This window comes from Perca fluviatilis, chromosome 22, assembly GCF_010015445.1.
Source record: "Perca fluviatilis chromosome 22, GENO_Pfluv_1.0, whole genome shotgun sequence".
Classification (NCBI taxonomy): Eukaryota; Metazoa; Chordata; class Actinopteri; order Perciformes; family Percidae; genus Perca; species Perca fluviatilis.
Window position 1 is genome coordinate 9,130,322 of NC_053133.1, and position 27,170 is coordinate 9,157,491.

Sequence of the window (27,170 nt, forward strand, 5' to 3'; positions counted from 1 at the left end):
TTCAGACAATGAAACATCCCTTATTATGGTGAGAGTGACGCTAAATTACCTTAGGTCCTTGTCTTCCTGGATAACCTGGCAGTCCTGGAACGCCCAGTTTACCCTGAGAGACATTAACAGCACAAGTCATCAGCCCAGCAATTCAACTTTAGCACAAAGAGAGCAACAAAAAACAAAACATAAACATATTATTCTTGTATTGGCTTTCCAACACCCTTAATCATTGAGCCCTCGTACCTTCTCTCCAGCAGGACCAATGGGACCTGACTCTCCGTTGGGGCCAGCTCGGCCTTTGGGACCCTCAGGACCATCCTCTCCACGGGACCCAACTATGCCAAGCTCACCCTAGAATACAAACACACACCGAGAATATCCCAATGTACGGTAATTGCCTCCATGTGAAGAATAAGGATCTGGCTGGACATGTAGGAAGTTATTTGTATGAAAGATGATGCTTCTCACCCGGTCTCCTTTGAGTCCCATGTCTCCCTTGAAACCTGGGAAACCATCCTCGCCCTAAAATGAGACATAAACAAGTTATTGCATTTGCTAGTAATTCTTCAGTTATTTCATTATATTGTTTTTAAGGCTTTTGTTTATATCCCACTAAGAGCCTTTGACAAGGACTATTTTTTTCATTTCACTGGGGATGTTTTTTTGTCTGCCTGCTGTTGTTCACTCTGTGGGTCGCAGGATTGATGATGCCATCTGCTGGCCAGATAGGTGAACAGCAAATGCAAGGAACTGCTGAGCTATGCTTTATTTACATCCTGCATGCGCTACGTTTGGCACCTGCACCAACTGATTTTAGGCATGACAAACAATTGGGACAATTGATTTGGTATTTATTTGTCAGCCATACATGGAATATCAAATCAAATAACAATTTAGTGAATTTAGTAATTTAGCAAAAATTGTCTCAGATAAACACAATCCAATGGATGCTGGAGGACACTATTCACTTCAGCCAGACCATTGTCTCTTTCCTTGGACTCTTTCTAGTCTGTCACCTGTCTCCGTTTTCAACCCTATCTGATGCATAATGCAGCACTGAGCATGTGCATGTCTGTTGCCAGCAACTGGCACATCCTTTATTCATAACAAACCCTTTCTCCTCAAGGTTTGGATTTTGAATATCTTGCAACAGAATAAATAATTAATTGATTCAAAAATCATTCTAAAAACTGATATGAATACCTGTCATTGTAGTCAGAACAAATCCCCTCAGTCGTATAATAGATTTTATGCAGCAGCATAGTTTAAATTCTGCATCGTGACACACACACAGTCACACACTTCAAAAGTGCTTGAGATGGATTGCAGTGTTCTTTGAAACCAAAAGCCTAGAGCATGACAGTTTTACATTCAACAACTGATTGAGGGTCACTCCTAGAAAGTCTCTGTCTCCACTGAAGATGGCTATCGACTGACCCGCGCATGGAACTTTCAGGCTGCAGCAGCCTTCCACACCAGATCAAAAGAGCCAAAACAAAGTTGGGAAGACAAGTAGACAGCCACAGTTACAGACAAAATATCTGTGACATGAATATATTTACAGGCTGTTCCCAAACTTTATTTTGCTGTCTTCGCCTTCATCCCAAAATGAGTGAAGTTTAGACAAACACTTTGACCTACGGCATTTTGGACAGCATGCTTAAACTTTAGTCAATGTACTTTTAAACAGCACTCCAAACACAAGATCAATATCTTAATCGGATAATGATGATATTGTAGATAGGGAAGAGCAAAGTTTAGTACAGCATTTAAAATAAATAGTATCCAGTGTCATCATGGGTCAGAATATTTACTTCATCTTTGTTGACGAAACAGAGGAAATCTTTCTCAACAATTTATTTTGTAATAACATTAACATACACCTTAGTATTCAAAACCTGTTTTGGCTGCTCAGTGGCTATAACCTGCATGGTAAATTGAGAAATGATGTGGAAACTATTTAGCATTTTAAGAAGTTGATACCTTCTCTCCCTTTCCCCCCTTGAGACCACGAACACCATCGGCACCCTAATGGACAGGAAAGAGAGATAAATAAGCATCAGAATACAATACAATACCAATATGTACACTATTATAAAAGGGAGGATTTTTTTTATCCAGTGAGGAATAGTAAATACTGAAACCGTACCTTGACACCACGAGGGCCAGGATAACCAATAGGACCCTGTGGGCCTGATGGACCCTAGAGAATAGAAAACAATGCATGGTTACGATAGTAAATGCTTTACAGTGTGGTTGGAAAAGAACATGAAAGGTGTAGATGTATGATATAACTGTAGGTTTTCAATTATTCTGAGGTCACTAATTATATTTTCCAATATATTGACTAATTACGAAAGCTCTATTATATTTGCATCAGAAGCTGGCCAACTGTAAACATTTTATCTATGTAGGTAAAGAAAATTCACAGAAAACTGAATATAAATATCGTTCATCCATGACAGAGGTCGGAAGACATATTTTTTTGAACCAAATTTAAACAAATCCTAATAACTGACTCTAAATTACAGTTTTCTGTCACTATGAAAGGTCTGTTTAAATTAAAATCAGCAAACACCAAAACGCATATTTTTCTTCTAGAATTTAACATTTACTTATATATGAAAACATACAATTTATTTTAGTTGTCAAAAATATGTTATTTTTCCATTGACAGCTAACCACATAATTATCATCTGGTTGTTGCCGAGTTAGTTAGGTAAATTAACAACCTAGCTGGTTAAGAAGAACTAAAAGAAACGGTGCAATGCTTCTGAAAAGTGAGTAAATTAAATAAACGATAATTTGATCTATCAAGGTAGACAAACATAAGTTATCCAATTGTCCTTAAGGAGTACATTTAAAATTTGTTTAAAACACTACCTGTAGTACTTTAACTGCAGTTAAGACATTTTGGTCGTCTTTCCACTGCAGCAAACACACATGCAAATAAATATCTTACCGAAATGACTCAAATCCTTCTTAAATACACCTACCAGGGCTCCTTTCTCTCCAGGTGGACCCTCCTTACCAGGATGACCCTGTAAAATAAGCAGTCACAAAGTGGTTAAAAGGGGTTGTTACAATGTGGTTTTTAAACTAAAAACTCAACGCAAGTGAATGGTGTGAACAGGTGTATGTTATGCAGCTAGTTGATGCAACAATTTATGATGTTGAAGCATCTTTTCAAACAAGAAGTGCACTATATGTGAATTGGTGGTACCATTATTATCTAGAGGGGGAAATGCCTTTGTGTTGTCCTTTATATAGCTGCTCTAGTTGCCATGGCAAAGCAAGAAACATACAAATCTGAGAATGAGAGCGAAGGGATGATCTAACTGGCCAAAGGCTCCTTGCCCACAGAGTAACCTGATAAGCCTTTTCAAACCAAAGCTGAGCCGTGTTGAATCCATATAAAACATGGTCAAAACTGCATAGTTTTTTCTGATTCACGCCAACAACACAGGTTTTTTCCTGTCAGTGTGCACTCTATGGGGGTTTTTGTGGTGCACAAATTCAGTTCTGTGTGTTAATGGCCACTAGTGTGATGGTTACTGGTAGAGTCTGAGTGACGGGGCAGGTAGACATGCCTATACAAACGGCTCGACACACATACACATGGAAACCTTTAGCTGTGAACACCTGGCACTTCCAATTTGAGGTGCGAGGTTGAGGCAGAAGGCTGTAAATCACCAGGCTCTGGGGCCTGAGGGCAACTGAGGGCTGCCTACCTCTTGAACTTACACACCTCTCCTAGCAAGGGCAGACAGGGAGGAATGACATGAGATACTACAGGTCTAGAATAACAAAACTCAAAAGGCATATTTCTTATATTTCTTTGTCTTGAGAGATTTCTGAGGCACACTTCTGCAGTATTTCACAGGAATGCTCTGTGTGTGTCATACACCAAAAGGGTAAACCCATCAAAATAGTCCATCCAGTCTATACATATTTTGTTGCAGAATGTTTGCTTAATTTTTTAAAAAGACACAATTCTTTACAGTTTAAAATGCATTATTATACATCTGGTTCAGTTTTAGATGAGAGCTTGTAGTTATGTCAAGGTCTTTAAACTAAATAAAAACTATAAATCAATATGCATCATGTAATATTTCTTTATAAACATGGCTGTTCTCTTTACGATGGCCACTAATAACAAATTATACACAAAGCTCTACATCTATAAGCCAGGGTGTGCAGCGACTGGCTGAAAATGGTACGAGGCATAATGTCACGTTCTACCTGATCTGCATCCCATGCCCATATATTGTGTAACAGTTTGATTAGTTTATCAGAGGTCATCAGATCTGGTTTAAAAAGGCTCCTACACAAGTCAGTTTTGTGATGGAAATCGTGGGTTGAACTTGGTGTTGAGAAAAAACCTTGTGCTTAAAATCTAATCACCTCTACAACCTTGCTTCAAAACAAATATTATACATGTATATAATGTACTGTACGGTTGCAGGAATGTCCATGTGTATGTACTATCAAACATATGTCTTTAAGTGCAATTGTTTTTCTCATATTTCTGTTTGTGTTTGTGTGTAATACTGATATACTGTATGTACGTATATAGGTGATAAGAGCACGCACAGGAGGCCCATCAGCTCCAGGTAGTCCAGGCAACCCCGACCTGCCCTGCGGTCCCTGTATGGGGAAAAGAAAAAGACATGCAAGGTCAACGCTCTGACGATACAAACTAGTTTCAGAATTCACTATTACTCAGGCAGCAGTGCAGAGTTCACTCAGAGTATCTGCAGGTTCCAAAAAGCTGAACATAAAACATTTTATGACCTTTCCTTTGTTACCTGGAGTTGGATTTAAGAGAGCAGACTGTCCCTGACTCAACATGGCTAATCAACGCATGTTCAGTTTAAGCTAAAAAGTAGGACACTTAACAGTAATGTTAAAAGACAAAATGACCAGTTGTTTTTGGTAGAATAGATAGGATTTAAATGAGTGACTTGGGGCGTTATGAATAAGTATGACTTGGCTTGCTAAGAATGTGTAATATATCCAACTAAATATCTACATGTCCTTTAAACCTTTGCAATTATATAGTTAGACTGTTGATGCCAAATGAGAAAAGGCTTAAGTTAGCCTAATCGAAAAGTAACATTTCAAACATTTTCCCACCCTAAACCTGAAATAACAGTTTTTAAATATAAATTACTGATTATTTAATGTTATCCTTATTGTGCTATTTTCTTTATTTTTTTTCACAGAAAAATAACAGGGTTACATACTTTTTCACCAGGTGGTCCGATAGGGCCTTGAGGACCAGGAAGACCCTGTGACACGGAGACACAAATAAATCAGTTGCTATAGTAACAACAACGAGCTGGATAAGCTGAAGAGTTTGTTGAAGTTGTAAATAGTTGAGCTAGTTAAGGATTGTTTAGCTTGTACCTTTGTGTGTGTGTGTGTGTGTGTGTGTGTGTGTGTCGCAGGGGTAATTTGAGGCACAGAAGCTTGCTCCAACAGGTGTGGCAGCTTTGCAGGAATTCCACCAATATGAATAAGATGCTTTCAACTGGATCAACCCCAAAACATTCTCCTTCGGAAATATAAACCCAAGAAAACTACTTGAGAAAAATGTGTGTGTGTGTGTGTGTGTGTGTGTGTGTGTGTGTGTGTGTGTGTGTGTGTGTGTGTCGGCGGGGGGGGTTAATATGTGTGTGGATGTGTGTGTGTGTGTGTGTGTGTGTGTGTGTTCTTTTTATGTCTCCAGGGAGGGGTGGGAGGAATAGAGGAAGGGTGGGCAGAAGAGAGTGGAGCAAATTCAAAAAGTCGAAATGAAGATAATCATTACTTTTGACAGGTCAACTTCTGATTTGATGCCTCAAATTTAACTAAAAAGGTACAACCTTGTCTTTTACACCTGGAAGGATAAACAACATCACACCATGCTGTGAGGAGGCAGCTGTTCAACTGTGCATTGAATTATTCAAATGCATCTCTAAGTTTGCAAGCTGTCAACAGTGAATCATAAGTAAATCTGCTTTTCTCTGCGTGCAGAGTTTGTGGTGGAAGATACAGACAGCAATGAGGCCTAAAACAAGTGTGTATGTGACCCCTTCACTGTATTAACACATGATGATGCATGCATCGATACTGCACTTTGTCTTCGTCATAGGCGTCACGAGTTCTATGATTGATTCGTTCACCTGTGTTCCGGGGATTCCCTGCTGCCCGGGTGGGCCTGGTTCTCCTTGCGGTCCCTGAAATGAGATGGAGAATGTCAAAATTGAACACCCAGAGTAATCCTCTGTGCCAAATACTGCCACTTGAATTATGATATTATAAACATTATTCTTATTGTCAACAATCAGGTGGGTTCCGTCCAACCTTCTGCATATGAACAGCAAAATGACTCTGGCTCGTAAACATGTTTTATTTTAACTGCTGGTTGGACATAAGTGGACTTATGATTTTATTTTGCAGAAGATAAGTCACATACTGTTCTAGGTAAATAACTGAATTAAAAATAATAAATCAAATGGCAACATGTATGTTTAATATTATATAAGGTCATGTAAACATAATGTAGAAAGGGTGACAAAGTATTGTTTACTGTACAAGCAACAACCACACTTCAAGATAAAATGCAGCAATGCACACGTTTATTCTCCACTATATTTAGCGTCATTAAGCTGTTTGAGGATTAACTCATTCCACAAGTTATTTGAGTAAATAGTTATAGTTTGAAGAAGTGTTTTGGTGTACCTACTCCCACTACCCTGCCTTATCTACTGCGATATAAATGCCTCTCAGATCTTAACTAACTGGGACTGTATTCTATTGTGTTATGATGTGATAACAAAATATACAACACATACAGTACATGAAAACACTGTTAAACTGTAAATGCATTCAAGGACTTGAGGGTACATTTGACCCAAAATAGCTGTTGCACATTTCAAACTTCATTATACACTACTTATCTTGTAATATCCAGAACGGTAGCACCACAATTTATAATTTGATCCTGAGCTGCCATTGGAATGACCTTTAACCTCCTAATGTGCATCCTAAAGGGATTTAACAGCCTAAACTAGACAGTGCAAACATATAGAGACAGTCATGTCCTGGTAGGGCGGTGCAATATATCGATATCATATCCATATCAACATGAGACAAGATATTGTCTTAAATTTTGGATATCGTAATATCGTAAAGTGATGTCATTTTCTGAACTTACCAGAGCTGTTCTAGCTGTTCGATTATTTGCCTTTACCCACTTAGTCATCATATCCACATTACTAATGATTATTTATTAAAAATAAATTAAAAAGTCTTGTTGTGTAAATTTTTGTGAAAGCACCAATTGTCAACAATATTTCCGCAATATCGATATCAATGTATCTGGTCAAAAATATTGTAATATTTGATTTTCTCCATATCGCCCAGCTCTATGTACAGCTTAGTCACTTTTAGTCAGTTTAGTAAGAGTATGTTGTGTTCATACCATGTTTCCTTTGGGACCTGGAGGCCCGTCAACTCCAGCAACACCCTGCGAAGGACAAGTCAGAAAAGACTCATGTATACCTTATATCAAGTTTAAGGTAAGTTTAAATGCTAATTTACTGTAAGGATAAGGATGGTAAAGATGATGGTACGTACAGGAGATCCAGGGGGTCCTGGAGGACCACGAGGTCCAAGCAAACCTCTAGGACCCTATGAAGAATGAGAAGCAACAACTTATATTCTATACTCAAAACACTGCTGAATACTTTTCAGTTGGACAATCGTGTCCTCTGCTGGATAATTTTGTCAAAGAGAGATCAGATATCAGAGAGCACTTGTAAAGCAAGCTTTAAGGGAATCTTGTTGTAACATGTTGGAATCCCATATGTTTGGGATAGCATAACGAAATAAAGCCAATAGCAGAGAAGCCTTACACTCTCGCCAGCTAATCCTCGGGGCCCAATCTCTCCATCCTCGCCCTAAGGGAAGAAAAAGACAGAAGGGAGAGTAAATGTATTGCATTGGTCTACACAAATACAGTCTGTAAGTAAATACTGGCATTTTGTATTGAAACTTATGAAATTATATCACCACCTACAATCCTAAGCTCTGGAAAGCCTGTATTAGCCAGGGCTTATTCTCAACATAACCAAATATTGTTGCAGTAGTATCCGTCTAGGGGTGGAGGTGGAGGGTAGAGTGGGGTAGTTAGTTTCAGGGGGAGGAAAGGTTAAACACAAACCCTCCACCCTCCCTGTTAATAGTCTCCGCCCAGCTGCCGCTGCCTGAGGGCTGAGCTGGTGGACCACATCTGATGTAACTGGTTCACCTCAGTTTAAGTCCAATGTCTGTTAACATTCACTCAGAGAGGAAGAACTTACTCTCTGTCCATCCTCTCCAGAGGCACCTGTGGGTCCCATTGGCCCTGGCTCCCCCTGAGATAGAGAAAGAGAGAAAGAAAATGAGAGACAGATTTGGGTTCATTCATCATTTTATGAATTGATCACGCCCAATCTGGGGTCCAAAAAAACTGGAGTCAGCTCTAGGCTTGTTACATGTGTGATACTTTCTCTTTCAGCTTTTTTAAAATGTATTCTCATACTGGACATATTCTGCATCATTCTGTTTGTTCTGCTGTTGTGATTTTGAAAACTCTTGTTATGCCTTATATATTTCAATCATACAGTTATATTAAATTGGGGTTAGAGACAAAGTTGAAATTATAAGACCTTTCCACAACGAAGTGATTTCTGCTTCCAAGTCTACTTTATAAAATGTTGGTTCATTCTACAAACCTGGCATACATCAAATATGACTTTCTGGCTTCAGTGCAATCCTGTCATTACATTTTTTCCATGTCAGGCCTAATAATGCAGGCACATTAGTGGACTGAAACAAATTACGACTTCTTATTCAATTATTGCCCGCATGACATTGCAGGTATTTACTCATCACACTGAAATTAAAACAAGTTACGCAACGTGATCTCTGACCGGTGAGTGGTGAATGCAGCCAAATATATTTGATTCCAGCCTAAATGTTTGCCATCTACAGCAGAAGACACCCAACCCTTCAGTAAATCATACACATCTCCAATAACTAAGGTATTTGGTTTAAATGCCAGTTCTGTGACTTATCAAGTGAAGAAACGGTATTTTGCTCATAAGCTTAAAAACATCTACAGGAGTTGTTTCTCAGGCAAAACATCTGGTTTATTATTACTCTCAATGGACAAGTCTAACAGGCATTAAACGTCAGTGGGATCTACAACAGTAAAGGACTAAAAAGCTGTTTTTGAGAACATCCTAAATTGTATATTTGACACCTGTTTTTGACGAACTGAACTGGTGACAACCACCATACGGTACTCACCCTGTGTCCCTTTTCACCAGGCAGTCCGGGCAGTCCATCGAAGCCTCTGTCACCCTGTGCAGAAACACAGCAGAGGATGTCACCAGACCACGCAATATCACCACACATAAAAAATCATCATGGGCTGCAGAATGCTCGTAGCAATGCTTTATGAAAATAATGCACTATTTCTCATCTGTACTTAGTCACATGAGCACGGAACGTTGGGTGATGGCATACCTTGGAGCCTGACTCTCCAGGCATTCCACGGGACCCGTCAGCTCCGGCACGACCCTTAGAAACATTAGCAGAAAAATTACACATAGAGATATAGACCGACATATTGCAATAGCTTGTAAGATGAGTTTAGGGCAAAAACACTCTTGATATTCTAGAAAATCCTTGTATATTTAAGATAATTAGAAGTTGTTTTATTGCACTATCATAGTTTTTTTTTGTCTTGTCCAGGTGGCTTGTTGGATTGTGCCATTTTTTCAGTTATTTTATTACATTTTGTTAGATTAAAATCAGCCAATGGCTCACAAATGACCCATGCATCAAGCTTGCATGACTAATTTGCCTATGACTGGTTAATGTTTATTATTAGTAATCAATTACTTCAAGATGTTTGGCCCTGCAGAGTGACGGCACTGTGACACTAACTGCATCCCACATCCATAGCTAGTTTTCCCATTTTGGCATTTTTAGACAGATTTACTGCCTAGCCATTGATCCGAGGATTGGAGGCAGCGCAGGCCTTTAAGCACATATCAAGCAAATGTTTGTTGAACTGGAAATAAGCCTCTCAGCGTTTCAGCAGTGACCACAAGTACAAACAACCACACAGCAACAAACACAGAGACATGTGAGCACACACACAGCACAGTGAGAGTGGACCAGGTCACTGAGTTCACTCACCCTCTTGCCAGGTTTGCCAGGTTGTCCTGCAGGCCCTTGGATGCCCCGGGGACCCTGTAAAGACACATGGGGACCACTTAGTGCAGAGGACTAATAACCTGGGAAGTGGCCTAAAATCACGGATGAGAAATATTTTATCTGCATTATTAGGATCATCACTTCCTACTCACCTGAGGACCAGGGTCTCCATATTCACCTTTCAGTCCAGGAGCACCAGGCAGACCCTGAAGACAGAGAACACAAAACCAAATATAAATACTTTTCGTTCAAACTGTGACACATGCAGTTTGCTACAGGACAGAGGAGTAAAAAATAGTGTAAAGTAAACAGCAGATGGCGATGTTTAGCTAAATATGTACATTCTTTTTGTGTGTTCATCTGAGGAAAAATGAATCCACACATTCCTGTTACTACAGATGCATGAACTACCTGGGAACTCCAGTGAAGACACTCAAAGACAATAAGACCCTTTAAATTCTAATGGATTCTATCACTCTACTTTAACTCTCTGACAATTTTCCTTCAATAATGGATAATGTGCAGCAGGTACAAACATTGCTGTTCAGTTGGATGGTAATGGGTTGTTTTTAGCATGTAAATGGTTATAATGTGAAATTATCCTGATGGCGTTAAATGTTAAAGCACTTTCAGGCACATTGCCACAACCGGGTGTCTTTTGGCATATACTGTACTTAAGTCTAAAAATATGATGCTAAATTGTTGGTCTCAGCTGACATTTGGGGCATATACTGTAATCTGTCTGCAGACAAGTATGGATCCAAAGATGGTGATTTGGTGATTACAGACCGACATTTTAGAATCATAAAATAGCTTGAGTGTCTGAAAAGCTGGGTTTTAAACATGTAATCAATCAAGAAGGGAAACATTTTGGAGAGGTACATTTGCAGCCGATAAAAGCCATACAATCCTTATCTCAGCCACTGTTCTTTGTATCTACATATTGCCATATAATTTCAGATCATTATGCATGGCCTTTAGCCCGAGAAGAGCAGATTTAACAGAGGGTAATTCTTTGTGTCTTTTGTAGGGCCTTTTCCTGCAGATAAAAAGTGGATCGTGTATCAACAAGCCCAAGAGAAAGGAGGAGGGGGTGGAGGGGGGAGAATCCAACAACAGAATGAAATTTTTTGGGCAGCTGGTAGCGCCAGACAGACAGGCAGTGTGGCCACTGAACCACCTACCACTGATGCAACAAAACAATATTTCTAAACAAACAACCTGGTTTCTGGTCTCTTCTAATACATTTGTCCTGAAAACACTAAGATGGCTTTTCTGAGACAATCCAGAACTGTCTACAGCATTGAATTCCAAAGCTATTTCTGAAATATTGGTGAGAAGCATATATCATCAAGCTTTGGGTGATTGTAACTTTAATAGTCATAGTCCTAATATTGATGCGAATGGATATCCTGTAGCTTATGACAACTTTAATTATCATATGCACGTACGATAGGATGAATAGTAAACAAGCCCTGGAAATATGAACAAAAAAAGTAAGTAGCCAAATTCGTACAAACCACCAAAAAAAAAAAAGCAGACTCACCACTGGTCCAGATCTTCCTGTCAAACCCATTGGCCCTGAGGGTCCCCTCATAGCCAGCTGCAGGGCACAGGCACAGACAAGAACAAGGTCAAATTCCACTTTCGTAAAAATCCATTCAAAAATCTACTGCATATCCATGTTTTGAGGAAGAAATTCTACATTCTGTATACAGTATAGAGCATATATTATGTGCTTGTATAAGTTTGTATATTTTTCACACTTTAATCGTCTTCGCCACGTCATGTTAATTTATTTAAATGTCGATTTTATACACAACAGCTTGTTTTTCTTATATGCCATATATTATTTATTTGTATTGCACGTTTCATGTTCCATGCTGAACTGAATCTGTGATTTTTAAATTTTACTAAGACACGTGTTATTGTTATGTGTAGTTTGTTTTATGACAGAATACAATCAAATCAATGAAATGTATGACTATTATTAAATGTGTCATTGTTTTAATTTGGTGGTGACCATCATTTTAGATTTTTTGAAGTGGTAGGCAAATGATCAATCATACTACATATTGCCAATAACATATATTTTGATTGATCAGTCTACTTTTTATATTAAATTACATTTTTACAACACTTTTTTATATTTTATTTTGCTTCTTCAGAGTTTTAAAATGAGTACACTGAAAAATGCACCTAATGCATATCTGTAATCACTATATCTAGTTTGCAGTCTTAATTCTAAATTTCTGTGCATATCTTGCTCATTCTGCTTGCATACTTATAACAAATCCTTCACAGCAAAGCATGAAAGACAATAATTTTATTATTTCATCACATCTCATTATAATGTATACAATGCCTTTGGTCCATTTCCATACTGTACACTCTGTGGGTCATTCTCTAATTGCTTTCTTATTGTGTTGTCTTATGGTACAGCAAACTCAGAAATGTATTTCCACACCTAATCTCTTTGTTCGCTGTGGTCTCTGACTGTGTAATTAATGTGGGATATCGTCTACAGAAGTCCAGAGTTTCTCTTTTCCTCTAACCGCCCACCTCCTCTTCTACATATATACACAAAGACATTTTCTACACCTGTTGGTTTAGCCCACCCGCAAGTCGAGAGCCCCTAAAGTATTTTTAACAGTCTCTCCTGTCTGTCCATCTGTTCAAAGTGGTCTTTTTATGTTGTTGCTCTTCAGCCTGCTCGGCATGTCTCCTTTTAGCCTTGCAAGGCCAACAAAATGCAGTTTACTCCCCTTCCCTCCCCACCAAGTACTGTCTCCTTCATCCTTCCCCTCCTTTCCCACTACAGCTGTGAGTAGGGAGCAGGGTGGGTGTGGGGGGTTGGCCACAGCCTTTTGGCTTCTCTTTGGCTTTTTTAAATGTCCATTTCTACTTACTCTGGCCTGGGACAGGATGGCCTGGGCTTGGGCTTCTTGGGCCGACACCACTGGACCCTTCTCACCATCGCCACCAAAACGGAACTGTTGAACACACACAGGCATTCAAAAAGTTGCTCAATCGGTTTGTCTGCAATATTCAATAACTTAGAAATTAGCCTATTTATGGAATTATATGGTCACTGGTATGTACTGCTGTTGCGTCATTCTGAGCACTTACTGGCAGCATCAGCATGGTACCAGGGGGCCCTGCCAAACCATCAGCACCAGGCAGACCAGCACGACCAGGAGGACCCTGCAATACAATAGACATGCCACCAGATTTATAAAATGTATCAACTTCATAAAAACTGTAACATTTGTAAGAATTGTTGTTGTTTTTTAAACGACAACGTGATGAGATTTTGATTTCCTCTTCCTCTGGTGGCTCCTCAGTGATTATTAAAAATACAAATCATATAGCTGTCTGTATGTATGCAATGTACAGTATATGTTATTGTATCTAAATAGCTAAAACTATGTGGTTTGAATGAAATCACATTACATTGTAGATAAATGAAAATCACTCTTATCTCTCACGCTGTACCAAGACAAAATGACAAAATACAGAAACATATGTCTACATACATTTGCTGTGATATTGCGCACACACACACACACACACACACACACACACACACACACACACACAACACACGCACACAGATGGAGTGGCACATGCTGGAGGAGTGTTGTTTGTAAGTTTGATTAACATGTGCTCCTCTTCCTCCAGCACACATAGACTAGCCTGTCTATCTGTAAACCACGCTACTGTCTATGGTCCAAAACCAAAATCCTTTTCCATTAATTCTGGTGTGCATGTTTGTGTGTATGAGTGTGTGTGTGTGTGTTGCATGTCTGTGGAATAGAGAGAGTCTAAAGAGCAAAGCCTTAAATATGGTTACCTCTTGCCAAGGAAAAGCCAGGCCAAATATTATTCCTCACCTTCTAATCTTCAAGAGACCAAGATAATTGATGTGATACAACTTCTTACGTATTTAGGAATTATAACTATGCCAAGCATGCATAAGCAGTAAAATAGTGAAAATAATAGACAAGGTGGAGCTCCAGCATCCCTCCACTGACTATATTGTGTTCTACGTATACATAGACACCTTGGGGTGCATTATAGTGCTTAAGGCAGGTTGTTGCAGCTTGGCTGTGTAAAAATTGACATCTACTTCCAAGAGTTTGTTTGTAATCAATTTAAGTTGAGGTTACTTCATAAATACTGTTGCTAAGGTTACTGCTATTATTTCTACACTGATGTATAATGATGGCTGAGATGTTGAGCGATATTTGAAGAGTCCCAATATACAATTTTATCCACCTGCCAAACAAAAATAATATCTTATGTGGCCATGGTAAAAAGCTTTCCAAAATGGTTATATACAGCAGCATATTATGATTTAATGTGGCACATAGAGTACACAAGTAACAATCTTTTGGTTATCAAAATATTATTTTGCAGATTCTTACAGGTCACCTTACCAATCAAGTGATAAAGACATAAACACTCAACCATTTAGTGGTGCCTATTAGAGCATTGGCTGTATTGTTGCATGCTAACACTCATTAATAAGCTACTAGCATGATCTCAATATGTAGCTAAGTAAGGGAGTTTTGTGTAGAAGATTGGTAAACTTTTACATGTAACTTACATAAATATGATTCAACATAAGAGGCTTTGCATTGTATATCGAGTCGAAGATCTTCCATTTGATATTTGATTTGATTTTTGGCGTCTTAACAGGTACACTGATAATTTGAACACATTATATTTACATGTAAAAAAATATCTGGCTGGTTTGGGGACATAACTGACAACTCACCCTGTCACCAGAATCTCCAGCAGGGCCTGGGGGTCCTTGTAGACCTGAGGGACCTGGAAGACCCTAAAAAGACAAAGCTCAGTCAGCAGACCACCACCAGGAGAGCTCATTCAATTTTGACAACAATGGTGCATAATTGTGCCAAAGTGCAACACACTGACTTATTTCTTTTTTGACAATATACTCACAGCTGGGCCAGGGGGGCCTGGTGGTCCTTCAATCAGCATGCCCTTAAAAAACAAACACATTGTTTCACACCACAAACACTGTGCAAGAGCAGGTTTAGGATAAGTCAACAAATTTGGGGGGACATTTTGCTGCAAGTTTTGGTTGTTTGACTAGGGTTTTATTAAGGGTCTTAAAAAACTGCAGTTCAAGAGTTGACTTCATTTCCCTTTGCAACTTATGTGATAAAAGTGAGAGAAAGTTTTGACAGCTCACTCAGTAAACAGAATAATTTAAACTATAATGACAGGATTATATCACTTACAGGCTCAATTACAGCCGGCTCGCCTTTTTCTCCCTTCTGGCCGAAGGCTCCTCCAACCCCAGCAACCTGTAGTCACAAAGCAAGCACAGAGGTGACATTCTTCACACAGCAGCTATAGTCCACAGGTGAATGGATAGCAATGATGAACAAGGAGGATGTTTGTTAGTGCTGGAACAATCTATCAATATCACATACTTAGGTGCAACTACTGTAGCTATGTCAGAGGCAGAGAGTGAATCAAGAATGACACAAAGTGAGATGACATTATGGGACCAAACAGGAAAAATGTTAGTTGTAATGAGCAAGAATGGACTTCTATGTGCTTTAAATGGAGCAATGCTGTCATTGCATTGCCATTTTGCAGTGTGGCTAATGATGACCAAATAAAATGTTGCTTAACACCCACAGAATATTGTTGTCATGTGAGCCTAAGAAAATAATACATCAGATACATATATACAGTGTTTCCCCTATTATTTTACAGGCCTGACGGGCCTTTTTTTAATGCCAAAAATAACGCCAAATATCCATTATGTTTCCCCTATATTAATTCTGCACTGCCGCGATTCCATGAACGAGGCAACTGTTCACATCTGTAACAGAAGGCTCGGTAGCGAACGTCACGCTAGACGGATTCTGGGTTTTTAGCTGAGCTGGACCAGAGAATATTAGGATAAAACAGATCGGTGATGCTGTTATGCCCTCATTGTTCTCTGTTCTCTGTTCTCACACTAATATATATATAGAGAGAGAGACAATAAGAGACCGTGCCTTACAATGTACAGTTTCACATTTAAGTGAAGTAAAGCGTCTTCTTTTCTAATCTTTGTGCACCATTGCAAATTACTAAATCTAAATACATAGCTGAACAATACTGTATTTCATTAGTGGTAGGGGATTAGTTCAGCTGCATTGTGTGTTTATACGTATGTGTTTTGGGGGTGAAAGTGGAGAAGGTGGGATGAGATGGGAAGGATTAGAAGGTGCTTGTCTAAGAGTGGGAGGTTGGGCGGTGTGTGCGTAGAAGGGTACTAAAAAGACCATTAAAGTCCTTGCCCTCACATGCTGACAATACCCACAGGCACACAGACACAAAATTTGTGTTTGCTGATGTTCTAAAATGTTTCTAAATTCTAAATGTGGGTAAATTTAAACAGCACTGGGGCCAAAATGGATAAACATAAAGACAAAGTGGAGAGAAGGATGTATGTTAAATATTTATACTTTAAGCAGATGACATACTGTGACTGTTGATTGGCAAAGGCAGAGTTCAAAAGTTGGTTAGGGAAGTAAGGGAAAGGAATCCATAACATCTTGACATCTACGATTGTGTGTGAGTGTGTGTGTACTGTGCAGACAGCTGCCTATGATTTTTAGGTAATTGCTGTGCATATAGAGAGTGATAAGACACAGACAGGCTGCTTTTTTTGCAGTTAAAATGTCAGAGGAGGAGAGGGAGGGATCCAATCCGACTGCAGAGATGAGTGTGTGGGGAGGGGGCGGTATGGCTCGTTGGGTATGTATGGGTGGTGTGCAGGTTGGGCCGACATTGACTGAAGGCTGTGTGAGAAGAGAGATGAAGTTTAAAGAAAGAAGAACAAAATGTGTGAGTGTGTATACTTTAGGTGCTTGTGCACACACTGTACAGTATGTCAGAATGTGATCTAATAAATTAAGAAGTAACCAGGCATACCCTTTCTTAGAAAACACAGGTGCATGCATTGTCCCTATCATAGCTGTCAATCATTAAATCACCAATCACACACCAGTGAGACAGCAGCAAGACTCCACACTCAACTTGTCAATGACACATTACCAAGCAACCAACTAGGAAGGCGTGCACTGGAAGACAGAGTGAGTCCATAACACAAACAGAGTCCCTAACGCTTCATGCTCACACCCCTCAGTCACCAGGCCAGGGTGTGGTACTTACGGTGCTCTCAGAAACATCAGTTTCAGCAGCAACCCCAGGCCCCACCTCATCATCGTAGGTTCCCGTGGGTTTGGACAGGGCCGTGCCATACTCATCATATGCTCCGTAATCATACAACCTGTTGTCAATCTCGCCCAAGTCATACTCCTTTAGGGTATATTCCTTAAGGTCATATGCTTCCGCACCAGTGTTCAAGTTGTCCACCGTTTCTGGGACAATGGACTCCGGAGCAATGGGAGTGGCCTCGGTGACATATGCACCGACAACATCCTCCTCCACAGCCTTCCAGGTGTCATCCAAGCGAAGAAGGGGGACGTAATGGTGAGCAACCAAGGAAATAAGCATGTTAGTTAAGCAATTGGGGCAAATGGTCTAATTGTAGATGTTATTAAAGCATATTAAAGCATATTGAAAATAAATTCAGCATGATATGCAGAAAACTTAATTTTAAATAGCAATGGTAACACTGTATTTATTCCAACAACAATACAAATCTTAAATTATCATGGAGGAAGAAAATACATATAGTTAATGGCCTGGCAGTGTTGTGTGATTGTAATTTGAATATGTCCACAAAAAAAAAGAAATCTGCATTTACAATCCTAGAAAAAACTGGTGTTAAACTCTTCCAAGATGGATATGTTACAAATGATGTATGCTCTGTCAGTAAATGGACATGTAATAATACAAAGGAATAAATAAAGTGTTACCATAATGGCTGAATAAAATCATCAACTCTGAGGATCAAAAGTTTGTTAACCATAAATGTCATACAGACTTTGTTATCTCAGCCTTCTTTTCTCTCTCATCATCCAACCATACATGATATACGGATGCAGACAGTAAAGAAAGGCTGAAATGACACTAGCAGCTTTTTGCATGGACATCTAATCAATCATCAGATTGTAGTAGCTGTGCACATATACAGAGTGCATCAAGATGCATACAACTAAAATTTACTTTTGTTAGTCAACAAATCCATTTTGATAGAATATGTTTTGAGTCGGCTGTGTATATATAAATACACTCTGTATTTGGCACAATTACTACAAACACAATCACCTGACACAAAGTTTTCTTTCATTCCAAACTGATCACTGTTTAGCTTTAGCTTCAGAAAACAACAAAGTGGATGCAATTACACAGTTATTATTGGCAGTACTCCATCTTGCCAGTGATATAGTTAAAATTGCCTGGAGAATCACATCCACTTTGTCAAACGCTGCGGTAGATAATGCACATTCATAGCTGGCTGTGAGGAGATTTTAGCCTTGGTAATCATAGTTCTTTTAGTGGTAATTAGCAGAACTAGTGATCAAAACCAAGCTTAAGATGTGATGGACAGGGCATATTTTGTTAAACAGATAATCCACTACTCTCCACATTTATTGTAAGTGACATTGGATGAGAGAGGCTTTGTCATTATCAACTTCTTTTATTTCTAGATAAGGCTGCAAATCTTGTCAACTCCTCTTTCTGTGGGTAATAAAATCAGACAAGCCATAGTGGCTGAGGGAACATTTCTGAGCAAACATCTCTAAATATCAGAAAACATATAGTTGGCTCTTGGTAAAGGCGCACATGTTACTTCACATAAAGTCTGAGTGGTTTCTATTAAAAAGAGGGCCACGTGTTTCCAGAACAAATACCCTTTTGTAATCATAATATGAAGATACGGTACAGTAAGTATGTAATTTGCTTGTTCAAGTAACAATTACTTCCATATGCCACACATTTGTAAACAACTAGGTTAACTTGCATTGTCTGAATAGGTCTAATGTGTTCACTTGCTTTGAACTAACAAAATCTGCAGCCTTAGCCAGAAATGTATGACATGACATAACGCTATAAAAACCTCCACAATGTCCACTGCATTATTTTCTAAGCATGCAATGCATCCCTAGAATCCACACAGTGTATGCAGTGGAACAAGTGGGTTGTAGCTTTTAAACATTAACAAATCTTCCCTGTCCATCAGTTCTGCCACACATCAAAATCTTAAGTCAGAAAACACAACGATTCATTAGAATGGTTGTGCCATTTCATACCAGATACTTCCTTGGGTAAAATCTTCCCGGATCACATTTCCCAAAACACCCAACACCGGTTTTTAGAAGTAGATGAGAATAAGGATGAAAATTACCTCACTGGGTCCGCTCGTGGGAAAGGGAGCCTGAGTTTGAGTACCATCTACAGTTCCGTAGACAAAGTCTGTATTGTAATCTCCTACATTGTTTGGCTGAATCATGTTGAAAAAAGGAAAGAAATATAAAGCGAAGGTTAACCCAAAGGCTCAAACCAGAGGTTATTTGCTAGGGGTCCTTTCAAGCTGGCTACTTCTACACAAAAGAGGTTAGGGAGCTCTTAGTCTGCCATCATAGATTTTCCCTTCAAGGTTGGAAGATCTTGATGGGATTTGTTCTTGTCTTAACATGAACGTTTACCCTAAAATTGCCTCTTGGTCGAGCTGGCGCTGTGGCCTGGTAGCCAGGCATCTGTCGCTTCTTCTTAGTGGCAAACTTTTTAGCTGGTGATTTTTTGGCAGCAAAGAAGTTTAAGGGCTTGGCCTTAGTTTTACTGAGGGACTTTCTGGTCCTCTTCTTTTTCATGGAGACACTACGTTTCTTTCTCTGGAAGAGGTTGCGGCGACAAAGAACACCAAGACAAACATGGAACATTCAAAAGTGGAAATGATTTAAAGACACAATACGACCGTTGTACAGAGTCCATTCCAACCAAGCTGTAAGACCCCATGTGATCCACTTTCCAGTAGCAGCCCATGTACAGTAGTTGGCCTGAATGGTGTTCTTTAAAATGTTGACCATGTACATCAACTACAAGGGCTGCAATTGGAATGCTGACCATGTTAAGGTTAACTTTAGATTATGTGACAGTTGGGTGAAAAGGATGCTGCACAACAATAGAGGACTGGGCCTTTCATGTGACATACAGGAGCATTTTTGGGCACATATAAGGATCTATCTGGGAAAGATGCACAAACAAAACAAACAAGATTTGCCTTTCAGCAACTCTTTAGAGATATTGCAGTAAAAAAATAGTAAAAGTAAAACTTTGCCGATATCCATACGTATACAATAATTTTAAAGACATGCTGGAATGCAAAAAAACACTCAAAGCAGATGGCATTTTCCCAGTGAGAGAAGGCAGCAGCCTTATAAAACACACACAAGGAGGACTGACACACTGAGTATGTTTACATGCACACTCAAAGTTCTACCTCCACTGCCTTACTGTAAGGTCATAATCAGAGTAGGCATAACCAGGTCAGGACAACTAGATTATTGCGCATCTTTCAATGTAGTGGGGCAAATCAACACTAATCATAATATGATCATAAAGCGGATTACTCCCAGTTACTGGAGTATAGGTGTGCACGTAAACATAACATTGAGACATCACACAGACAACACAAGACGAACTGAGGGATGGGATGGATGACATTACAAACTTTTTTTTTTTCTTTTCCTTTTTTCATTTACCTGTGGTTCAGAATACTCATCGGTTGGAATGGTGTCTGTGGCTCCCTCAGAGTAATCATAGAACTGAGAGTAATCTAAATCAGTAGTGTACTAGGGAGGTTGGGATAGAGAGAAAGGAGAGAGAATGGAATCAAGAGAATTCTTAGTGTTAGCATTAGTGCTCTTTCAGCAAGAAGATGATACATATGGTACATATCATCCTGGGCATGCTACATGTTCAAACAGGTAAAGCCAAAGTGTAATGCTATAATGCATTATAATGTACTTATAACATATTAAGATGCAGGTCTTCTAATAATTAACAAATCATAACGACCTTTAAATAATCAAAGCCAAGTGTTACTAAATTAGATAATGGTCTTAATATGGTGAAGAAACGAGTAAACAAATGCAGAAACTAGCCATGTGCGCCTTAGCCCACAATCGTAAGCAGATGGGATGTTTTAAAAACTCATAAAACAACAAAGAAACCACAAAGACAAAAATACTTGGAACTTTCTTACTGCAAGCATATAAATTGTACACTTCAGTACTTTTAAGTTCAGCTAGGTTAAAGGGGTCTGATTTAAAGAAAGTGCATCCTCTTTAAGTTAAGTAGTTCTCTTGCAGTTTCTTATCAAGGATGGGAAAATGAAACTATACAGTACAATATGATAATACTCTGATAAATGACTTCTAGTCATGAAGGTTTATCACTTTATGCTGCAACTTGAAAGTGAAGTCTGAAGAGGATACTATGCTAAACTGATTCAAAATGATGGGTTATGGTATTTGGCAGCATGTGCATTTCCAATTATCAAATTAATGAAGCCTAGATGGATATCTGGGGACTCTGGCACTGACTTAGGTCCAGGCTCCACATTGCAATTTTATAGCTGGTCAGTGTCCATGATTGTTTCCCCCATGCCCCTTATAATCATCTTAATGAATAATGGGCTAATATAAAATAAGGGTTAACTTGTTGCACTTAAGACTGATGCAGTTTTAAGTGTGTGAGTAGTTAAAATCGCTAATACATCTATGGAATAACAAAGAGAGACACATATTCCACTGTGTCATAGGCTGCTGCTTGGTCAACTCTTACTCACAGGAATAAGACTTATAAGTAAACAGTTGGGGTTAATAGGCTGTTATACATTGCAGAAAAAGATCAGAGAGATAGAATAGGTAGCCCTACCAGCTGCTTTCATTATAACTTCAAAATTAACATTTCACACTGCATGTTGATCAGCGCTGATAAAACTCCTCAGCTTTTGCACTGTGGTTAATAAATTAGTCATTGTTGGTACTTTAAATGGTCAATTTACACTAAATATCACAGGTCAGACACCAGCTGCTTCTGCGCTGCTTACCATGCGTTAAAATCTTCAAGCAAGGTGCATGTCTTGTCACATACACCTCCAATCAGGGACATCACAACAGGCATTTGACCTTTGACAGCTGATGGAAGACACCTGCTATGACATCACTAATTGGGGTGTGTCAAGATGTGCACCATGCACAGTTTTAAGTATTGATTTAGTGCAAATTTACCCCAATAGTTCGATACAGTATGTCTGCCAATATGTGAACATATTGAAATGCTGTCAAATGAATAAATTCATATTCATATTACACTTGTCTGTGTGATTGTCTTGCCAGTACTAGTGTAGGCAGCCGGTCTAATCAGTACTCTACTGATTCACTTTACGCGTCTACAATACCTGATCTATTGTATGGTAATTCTCCTTAATTCTATTCTATTTTAACTAAGATATTTTCCCTAGTGTAAAACCTGCTTAGCCACACACTGAAGTGGATCAGTGAAGTGCATTAACAGTACAAGGCAAAAGCCTCGCCAAAGCGGAAACAGATACAAAGGCAACCATAAAAGCATTTCATTTGCGAATAGAACCTGACATCTGTGCGTCCTTTGCATGTCAAAGACATCAGTAGGTCACGGAAATGACCATTAAGCAATGCTAAAGTGAAGCTCTGCAATATATCCTGTTAGAAAAATAGAAATTAATCAGGGCCCTTGATTGGTTCACTGTTGTATCTCCCCCACCCTCCCTGGTTGGCTGACCTCTTCCTCTGGCTCCTGGGCCTGCAGGGAATCACTGTGGGGGGTGTGACAGTCGGGGCTGTAATGTTCACAGTAGTCATATGCTGCTTTGGGATCAGCCACAATCAGAAGTTGCTGGATGTCACCCTGCAGAAAACAGAAAAAGAAAAGTGTGTCACATCACATCATCATACAGGGACACATGTTGCCCACAAGTAATCCTCCATTTATGACTTGACTTGACATTTACAAAATATACAGATAATATTAGAAATCACTACTTTGAATTACAAAGGTAGATGAAACCAGATCTTCTGCAAAAGACAAGCCTGCGCGCGCACGCGCACACGCACACACACACACACACACACACACACACACACACACACACACAGGTCATGTCTCATCTTGCTCACACACTCACACATACTGGCCTACTGTAAATGCAAATCTTAAATTGCAGATGTGATCTCTTAGGTCCCATACACTTATAGAGTCTGGCAGAGTAAATACCCCTCTTGTATGATTAAACAGCTTGACACACACCCCACAGAGTCCACACTCACATGGTGCAGGGAGGAAGCTAAGTTCAGACACTGGGAAGATTATTATTATCAGCGCCAGGGTTTACCTCAGGAAATCAAATAAACATGTATCATCAAGACACAAGCAACACCTGGCATGTCCATGTGTGCTACAGTAAAATACTGTTTCAGGAAGGTTTACTATTCAACATTTACCATTTTGTTTACTGTCACAGTATTTTTTTAAGTTTAGGTTTTAGCTGAACTGTAAAATATTTTGCCATAGTTGATAACTTTGTCCTAACTCTTTAACAACACTTTTTTTTTTAAATCCTTGCCAAAAACATTATCGTTAGTGGCCACAAAACAAGTCTAGCTCCGAATCAAACCCAATTATCAACAGCTTTTAATTTGGAGTTTAAAATAGCTCACAAGACCACATTGATTACTGATGGTATCTGATGCAGTGAGCGTCAAAGGGAATTGTGCTAAAATTAAGCCCTTTCCAAAAATGTTACTTGCAACAACAAAAAAAGAACAAAAGTGTTGCGCAAAAACCAACAGTACACAATGGTTTTGTCTGAAAACAATTAAAATAGCACACAGGAAAACCTTGACAATCTCAGACATGGTTTGGGAAAGTTGCTCAAACCACAATGTTCTCTCTATGGTTGGGACAGCTAACCACAATGCTTGACACCATTCCAGCACCGTCTTGCCTCATTATCAGTCCAACAGCCAAAGCACACAGCTCACTGCAAGACAGCAAACATATTGGCGAAAGCATCTGGATTTCTCTTTGGAGTCTGTAATTGCTTGAACCGAGTTCCTGGAGGCTGATTTTTTGAGCCTTTATACACATTGTAAAGACAGCTGAGGGGGGGTCTTGGGAGGTGGAAGAAGGGGCATGTCGATGTTTGGCAGGTGAGCACACAGAGATGCCTGAGCCCAGAGGTAAAATCCTGATGCACTTGTGTGAGCAGGGACACTATACGTTGAAAAGCAGAATAGACGATTGGCAGAAAAACACGAGAGAAATGAAGCAGGCTGCAACTTGTCATGAGAATGTGTGCACGTTTGTGTGTACACCTTCCTGTGTTAAAACTAGATCTATGGATCCTTAACATGTACCTTAGTATAAACATCAGTGTGTTAAGGCTTGCCCCATGGGAAAACAAACAGTGCTCCTTGAAACTTTCTCTGTGTAACCATCCATCAACATCTTGTTGCACAGCTTCAGTTTGACGATGTACAGAGGAATGCTACTTTAACTTGATTTTCTCTCACTGGTTGAATGTATCTCTAACAATCAAAGCATAAATTGTCATTCAAGTACAAGTAAGACACCAAACTTGAAACTATAACATTCAACACATTCTGCCTCGCTTAGTTCTACATTATAGGGCTCATTACTCAGATACACAGATTGCCAATCTAAAGAATGTTACGCCTCATTCCAGCCTTCTGATTTAATGGGCCAATCACAGTACTAATGCTCATACCATTTTTAATGGCTACAATCCTTGATAACCCAGTGTAGCACAAAGGCATCCTCTCCCTTCTCTTGTCTGAAACATCAGCTGAGATACATGTTCTGTTGAAATGCACATTATTTATGCACTTTGGAAAAGTCTACAATGTCATGTTAAGACTAAAAAGGAAAACTCTTTTCCTTTAAAGTAATTGTTTAACATTTTGGGATTTTCTTATTTGCTTTCTTGCTGAGAGTTAGATGAGAAAATGTATACCACTCTCATGTATGTATGGTTAGTATGAAGCTACAACCAGCAGCTGGTTAGCTTAGAAACTATGCTATCCATTAAAATATGAGCAGACAGATAATTTTAAAGGGGAACACAATTGAAATTAAATATTCCAATATTTTATTTGGCCTATGGAAGTTCAATCAATATTTGTGAACATGAACTACTCTCTCTCAGACAGAAACCACAGAAGTAAGTCTCAAACTTGTGATGTCATCAAGCATAAATTGTGGACCTGCTCCATAGACAATGAATGGGAGACCCAAATGAGCTTCATTCTATTGTAGTGTTCTTAGGTCTGAAACAGAAAATGTACCCATATACTCAGAACATACCCCTGGGTGCTCTGTGTTATCTACAGTATATAACATCTTTCTAAATTCATTGTCTATTGAGCAGTTCACACGTTATACTTGATTACATCACAAATTTGAGTTTCAGCTAATTTTTGGCTTTGGCAGAGTTGTTTATGTTCACTAATATTTTTGGACTGTTTTAGACCATGGAATGGGCATAGTTCTCCTTTAAATCATTGGTGTCTAAGTTGTAAGAAGAATTGTGCACCTTTCCTGATGATACAGTATCAATTAATGTCAGTGTTAGATATTGAAAACATTTACTATACTGACCATGAAAAGACAAAATTGACCTGCCAAAGGGGCATAGGACAGCATTAAACCTAGGTGCAAAGTCTGGAAAGGCCTTAGCTGAGTGTGTGTTGTGTGTACTGTATGTGTGTTTGGGAAGGCTCGACAGAGAAAGGGAGATCAAGCCTTGCCCTGAGTCAAGTTGACATGTATTACCTCATGTGTCACCCTAAGACCAACAGTGAATGCTTGAACCCTGCCTAGAGTCAGCTCTAATTAGTGACACCCGTCTGCAAACAAATAGGCTGTGGAGACATGGTGTTCAACCTCTGGACCACATCAGTACAACTAGGAGACTTTTGACTGTTTCATGGTTAGACATGAGCATAACAGACACATTCAATAATACATGTACATGGAAACAAGAAAAGATGGGATGAACATATAGGCTGTAGGTGTTAGTATAAAACCACTAAGTCTAAGGTTAAAAAGATGCAAACGCTGAAGAACACCTAAATGAATTAGATAATCATCTTTACATATACTCCTACCGACAACTTTCTTCCTGTGGCTCCTTCTTTCCAGTAAAAAAAATAAATAAGAGCCGAGTCACCAAACAAAAACAACGAGCAAACTCACAAAGCCAAGACAAGGCAAGTGAGAAACTGATGTCAACTCAGGAGGGAAACACTACTAGGGATCCAGAGACAGACAGGCAGGGATTAAGAGAGAGCAGCTGGGATGGTAAAATACGTTTTTTGCTGGGAAACACATGGGGAGAGTTATGATGAGGCTCTGGGCCTGTCTTCCATTGTGGACTGCTGAGATAAAAGACCCTGGCAACTTGGAGCAAAGCCAGAGCTCCAAAATATGCCCCTTCCTGGCTACAGCACAGCACAGAAACAGGCCACGAGGCTGTGTGTTAATGACTACCATGTCAGAGGTCAACGAGAAAAGAGAGAAGCTGAAAGAGAGAAGCAGGGTCAAGATCAACAGCTGAGACTACTCCATACCTGTTATATCCTCTGTTTTGTTTTGCATTCTTGGCAGTGTTCACCTCAAGTGGAGCTTAAGGAGCATTTAAAAGCATCATTAACCTTTGAAAAACATTTAAGTACATAATAATTCTTACTATCAGATGATAATGTGAAAAGACAACAAGATACTGTATATTGTGTATATTATGGCATTATGTCAAACTATTAGGGCTGCTAGATTACAGAAAAAATCATAATCACGATTATTTTGGTCTATATCGAAATCACGATTATTCATTGACTTTTGGAAAGATGTTGCAAGTA

At 39.2% G+C, this 27,170-nt stretch overlaps 1 protein-coding gene across 7 annotated transcripts in view; it reads right to left on the minus strand.

Moving 5' to 3' along the window:
- Nucleotides 1–27,170, minus strand: part of col11a1a (collagen, type XI, alpha 1a) — an 85,874-nt gene that overhangs the window by 43,171 nt on the left and 15,533 nt on the right. For 2 of the 7 annotated variants that reach the window (XM_039790291.1, XM_039790292.1), the window contains exons 5-31: nucleotides 23,017–23,142; nucleotides 20,952–21,041; nucleotides 19,595–19,690; nucleotides 17,452–17,733; nucleotides 15,519–15,584; nucleotides 15,217–15,258; nucleotides 15,029–15,091; nucleotides 13,378–13,452; nucleotides 13,158–13,241; nucleotides 11,795–11,851; nucleotides 10,401–10,454; nucleotides 10,231–10,284; nucleotides 9,553–9,606; nucleotides 9,334–9,387; nucleotides 8,343–8,396; nucleotides 7,896–7,940; nucleotides 7,618–7,671; nucleotides 7,463–7,507; nucleotides 6,162–6,215; nucleotides 5,241–5,285; nucleotides 4,588–4,641; nucleotides 2,991–3,035; nucleotides 2,144–2,197; nucleotides 1,978–2,022; nucleotides 463–516; nucleotides 238–345; nucleotides 50–103 (exon numbers count right to left, since the gene is read on the minus strand). In XM_039790291.1, the coding sequence (XP_039646225.1) occupies nucleotides 50–103; nucleotides 238–345; nucleotides 463–516; nucleotides 1,978–2,022; nucleotides 2,144–2,197; nucleotides 2,991–3,035; nucleotides 4,588–4,641; nucleotides 5,241–5,285; nucleotides 6,162–6,215; nucleotides 7,463–7,507; nucleotides 7,618–7,671; nucleotides 7,896–7,940; nucleotides 8,343–8,396; nucleotides 9,334–9,387; nucleotides 9,553–9,606; nucleotides 10,231–10,284; nucleotides 10,401–10,454; nucleotides 11,795–11,851; nucleotides 13,158–13,241; nucleotides 13,378–13,452; nucleotides 15,029–15,091; nucleotides 15,217–15,258; nucleotides 15,519–15,584; nucleotides 17,452–17,733; nucleotides 19,595–19,690; nucleotides 20,952–21,041; nucleotides 23,017–23,142 (1,908 nt within the window). Of the gene's footprint in view, nucleotides 1–49; nucleotides 104–237; nucleotides 346–462; nucleotides 517–1,977; nucleotides 2,023–2,143; nucleotides 2,198–2,990; nucleotides 3,036–4,587; nucleotides 4,642–5,240; nucleotides 5,286–6,161; nucleotides 6,216–7,462; nucleotides 7,508–7,617; nucleotides 7,672–7,895; nucleotides 7,941–8,342; nucleotides 8,397–9,333; nucleotides 9,388–9,552; nucleotides 9,607–10,230; nucleotides 10,285–10,400; nucleotides 10,455–11,794; nucleotides 11,852–13,157; nucleotides 13,242–13,377; nucleotides 13,453–15,028; nucleotides 15,092–15,216; nucleotides 15,259–15,518; nucleotides 15,585–17,451; nucleotides 17,734–19,594; nucleotides 19,691–19,895; nucleotides 20,082–20,951; nucleotides 21,042–23,016; nucleotides 23,143–27,170 lie in introns of all 7 variants that reach the window. The other 5 variants (XM_039790294.1, XM_039790293.1, XM_039790295.1 and 2 more) reach the window with 5 other exon arrangements.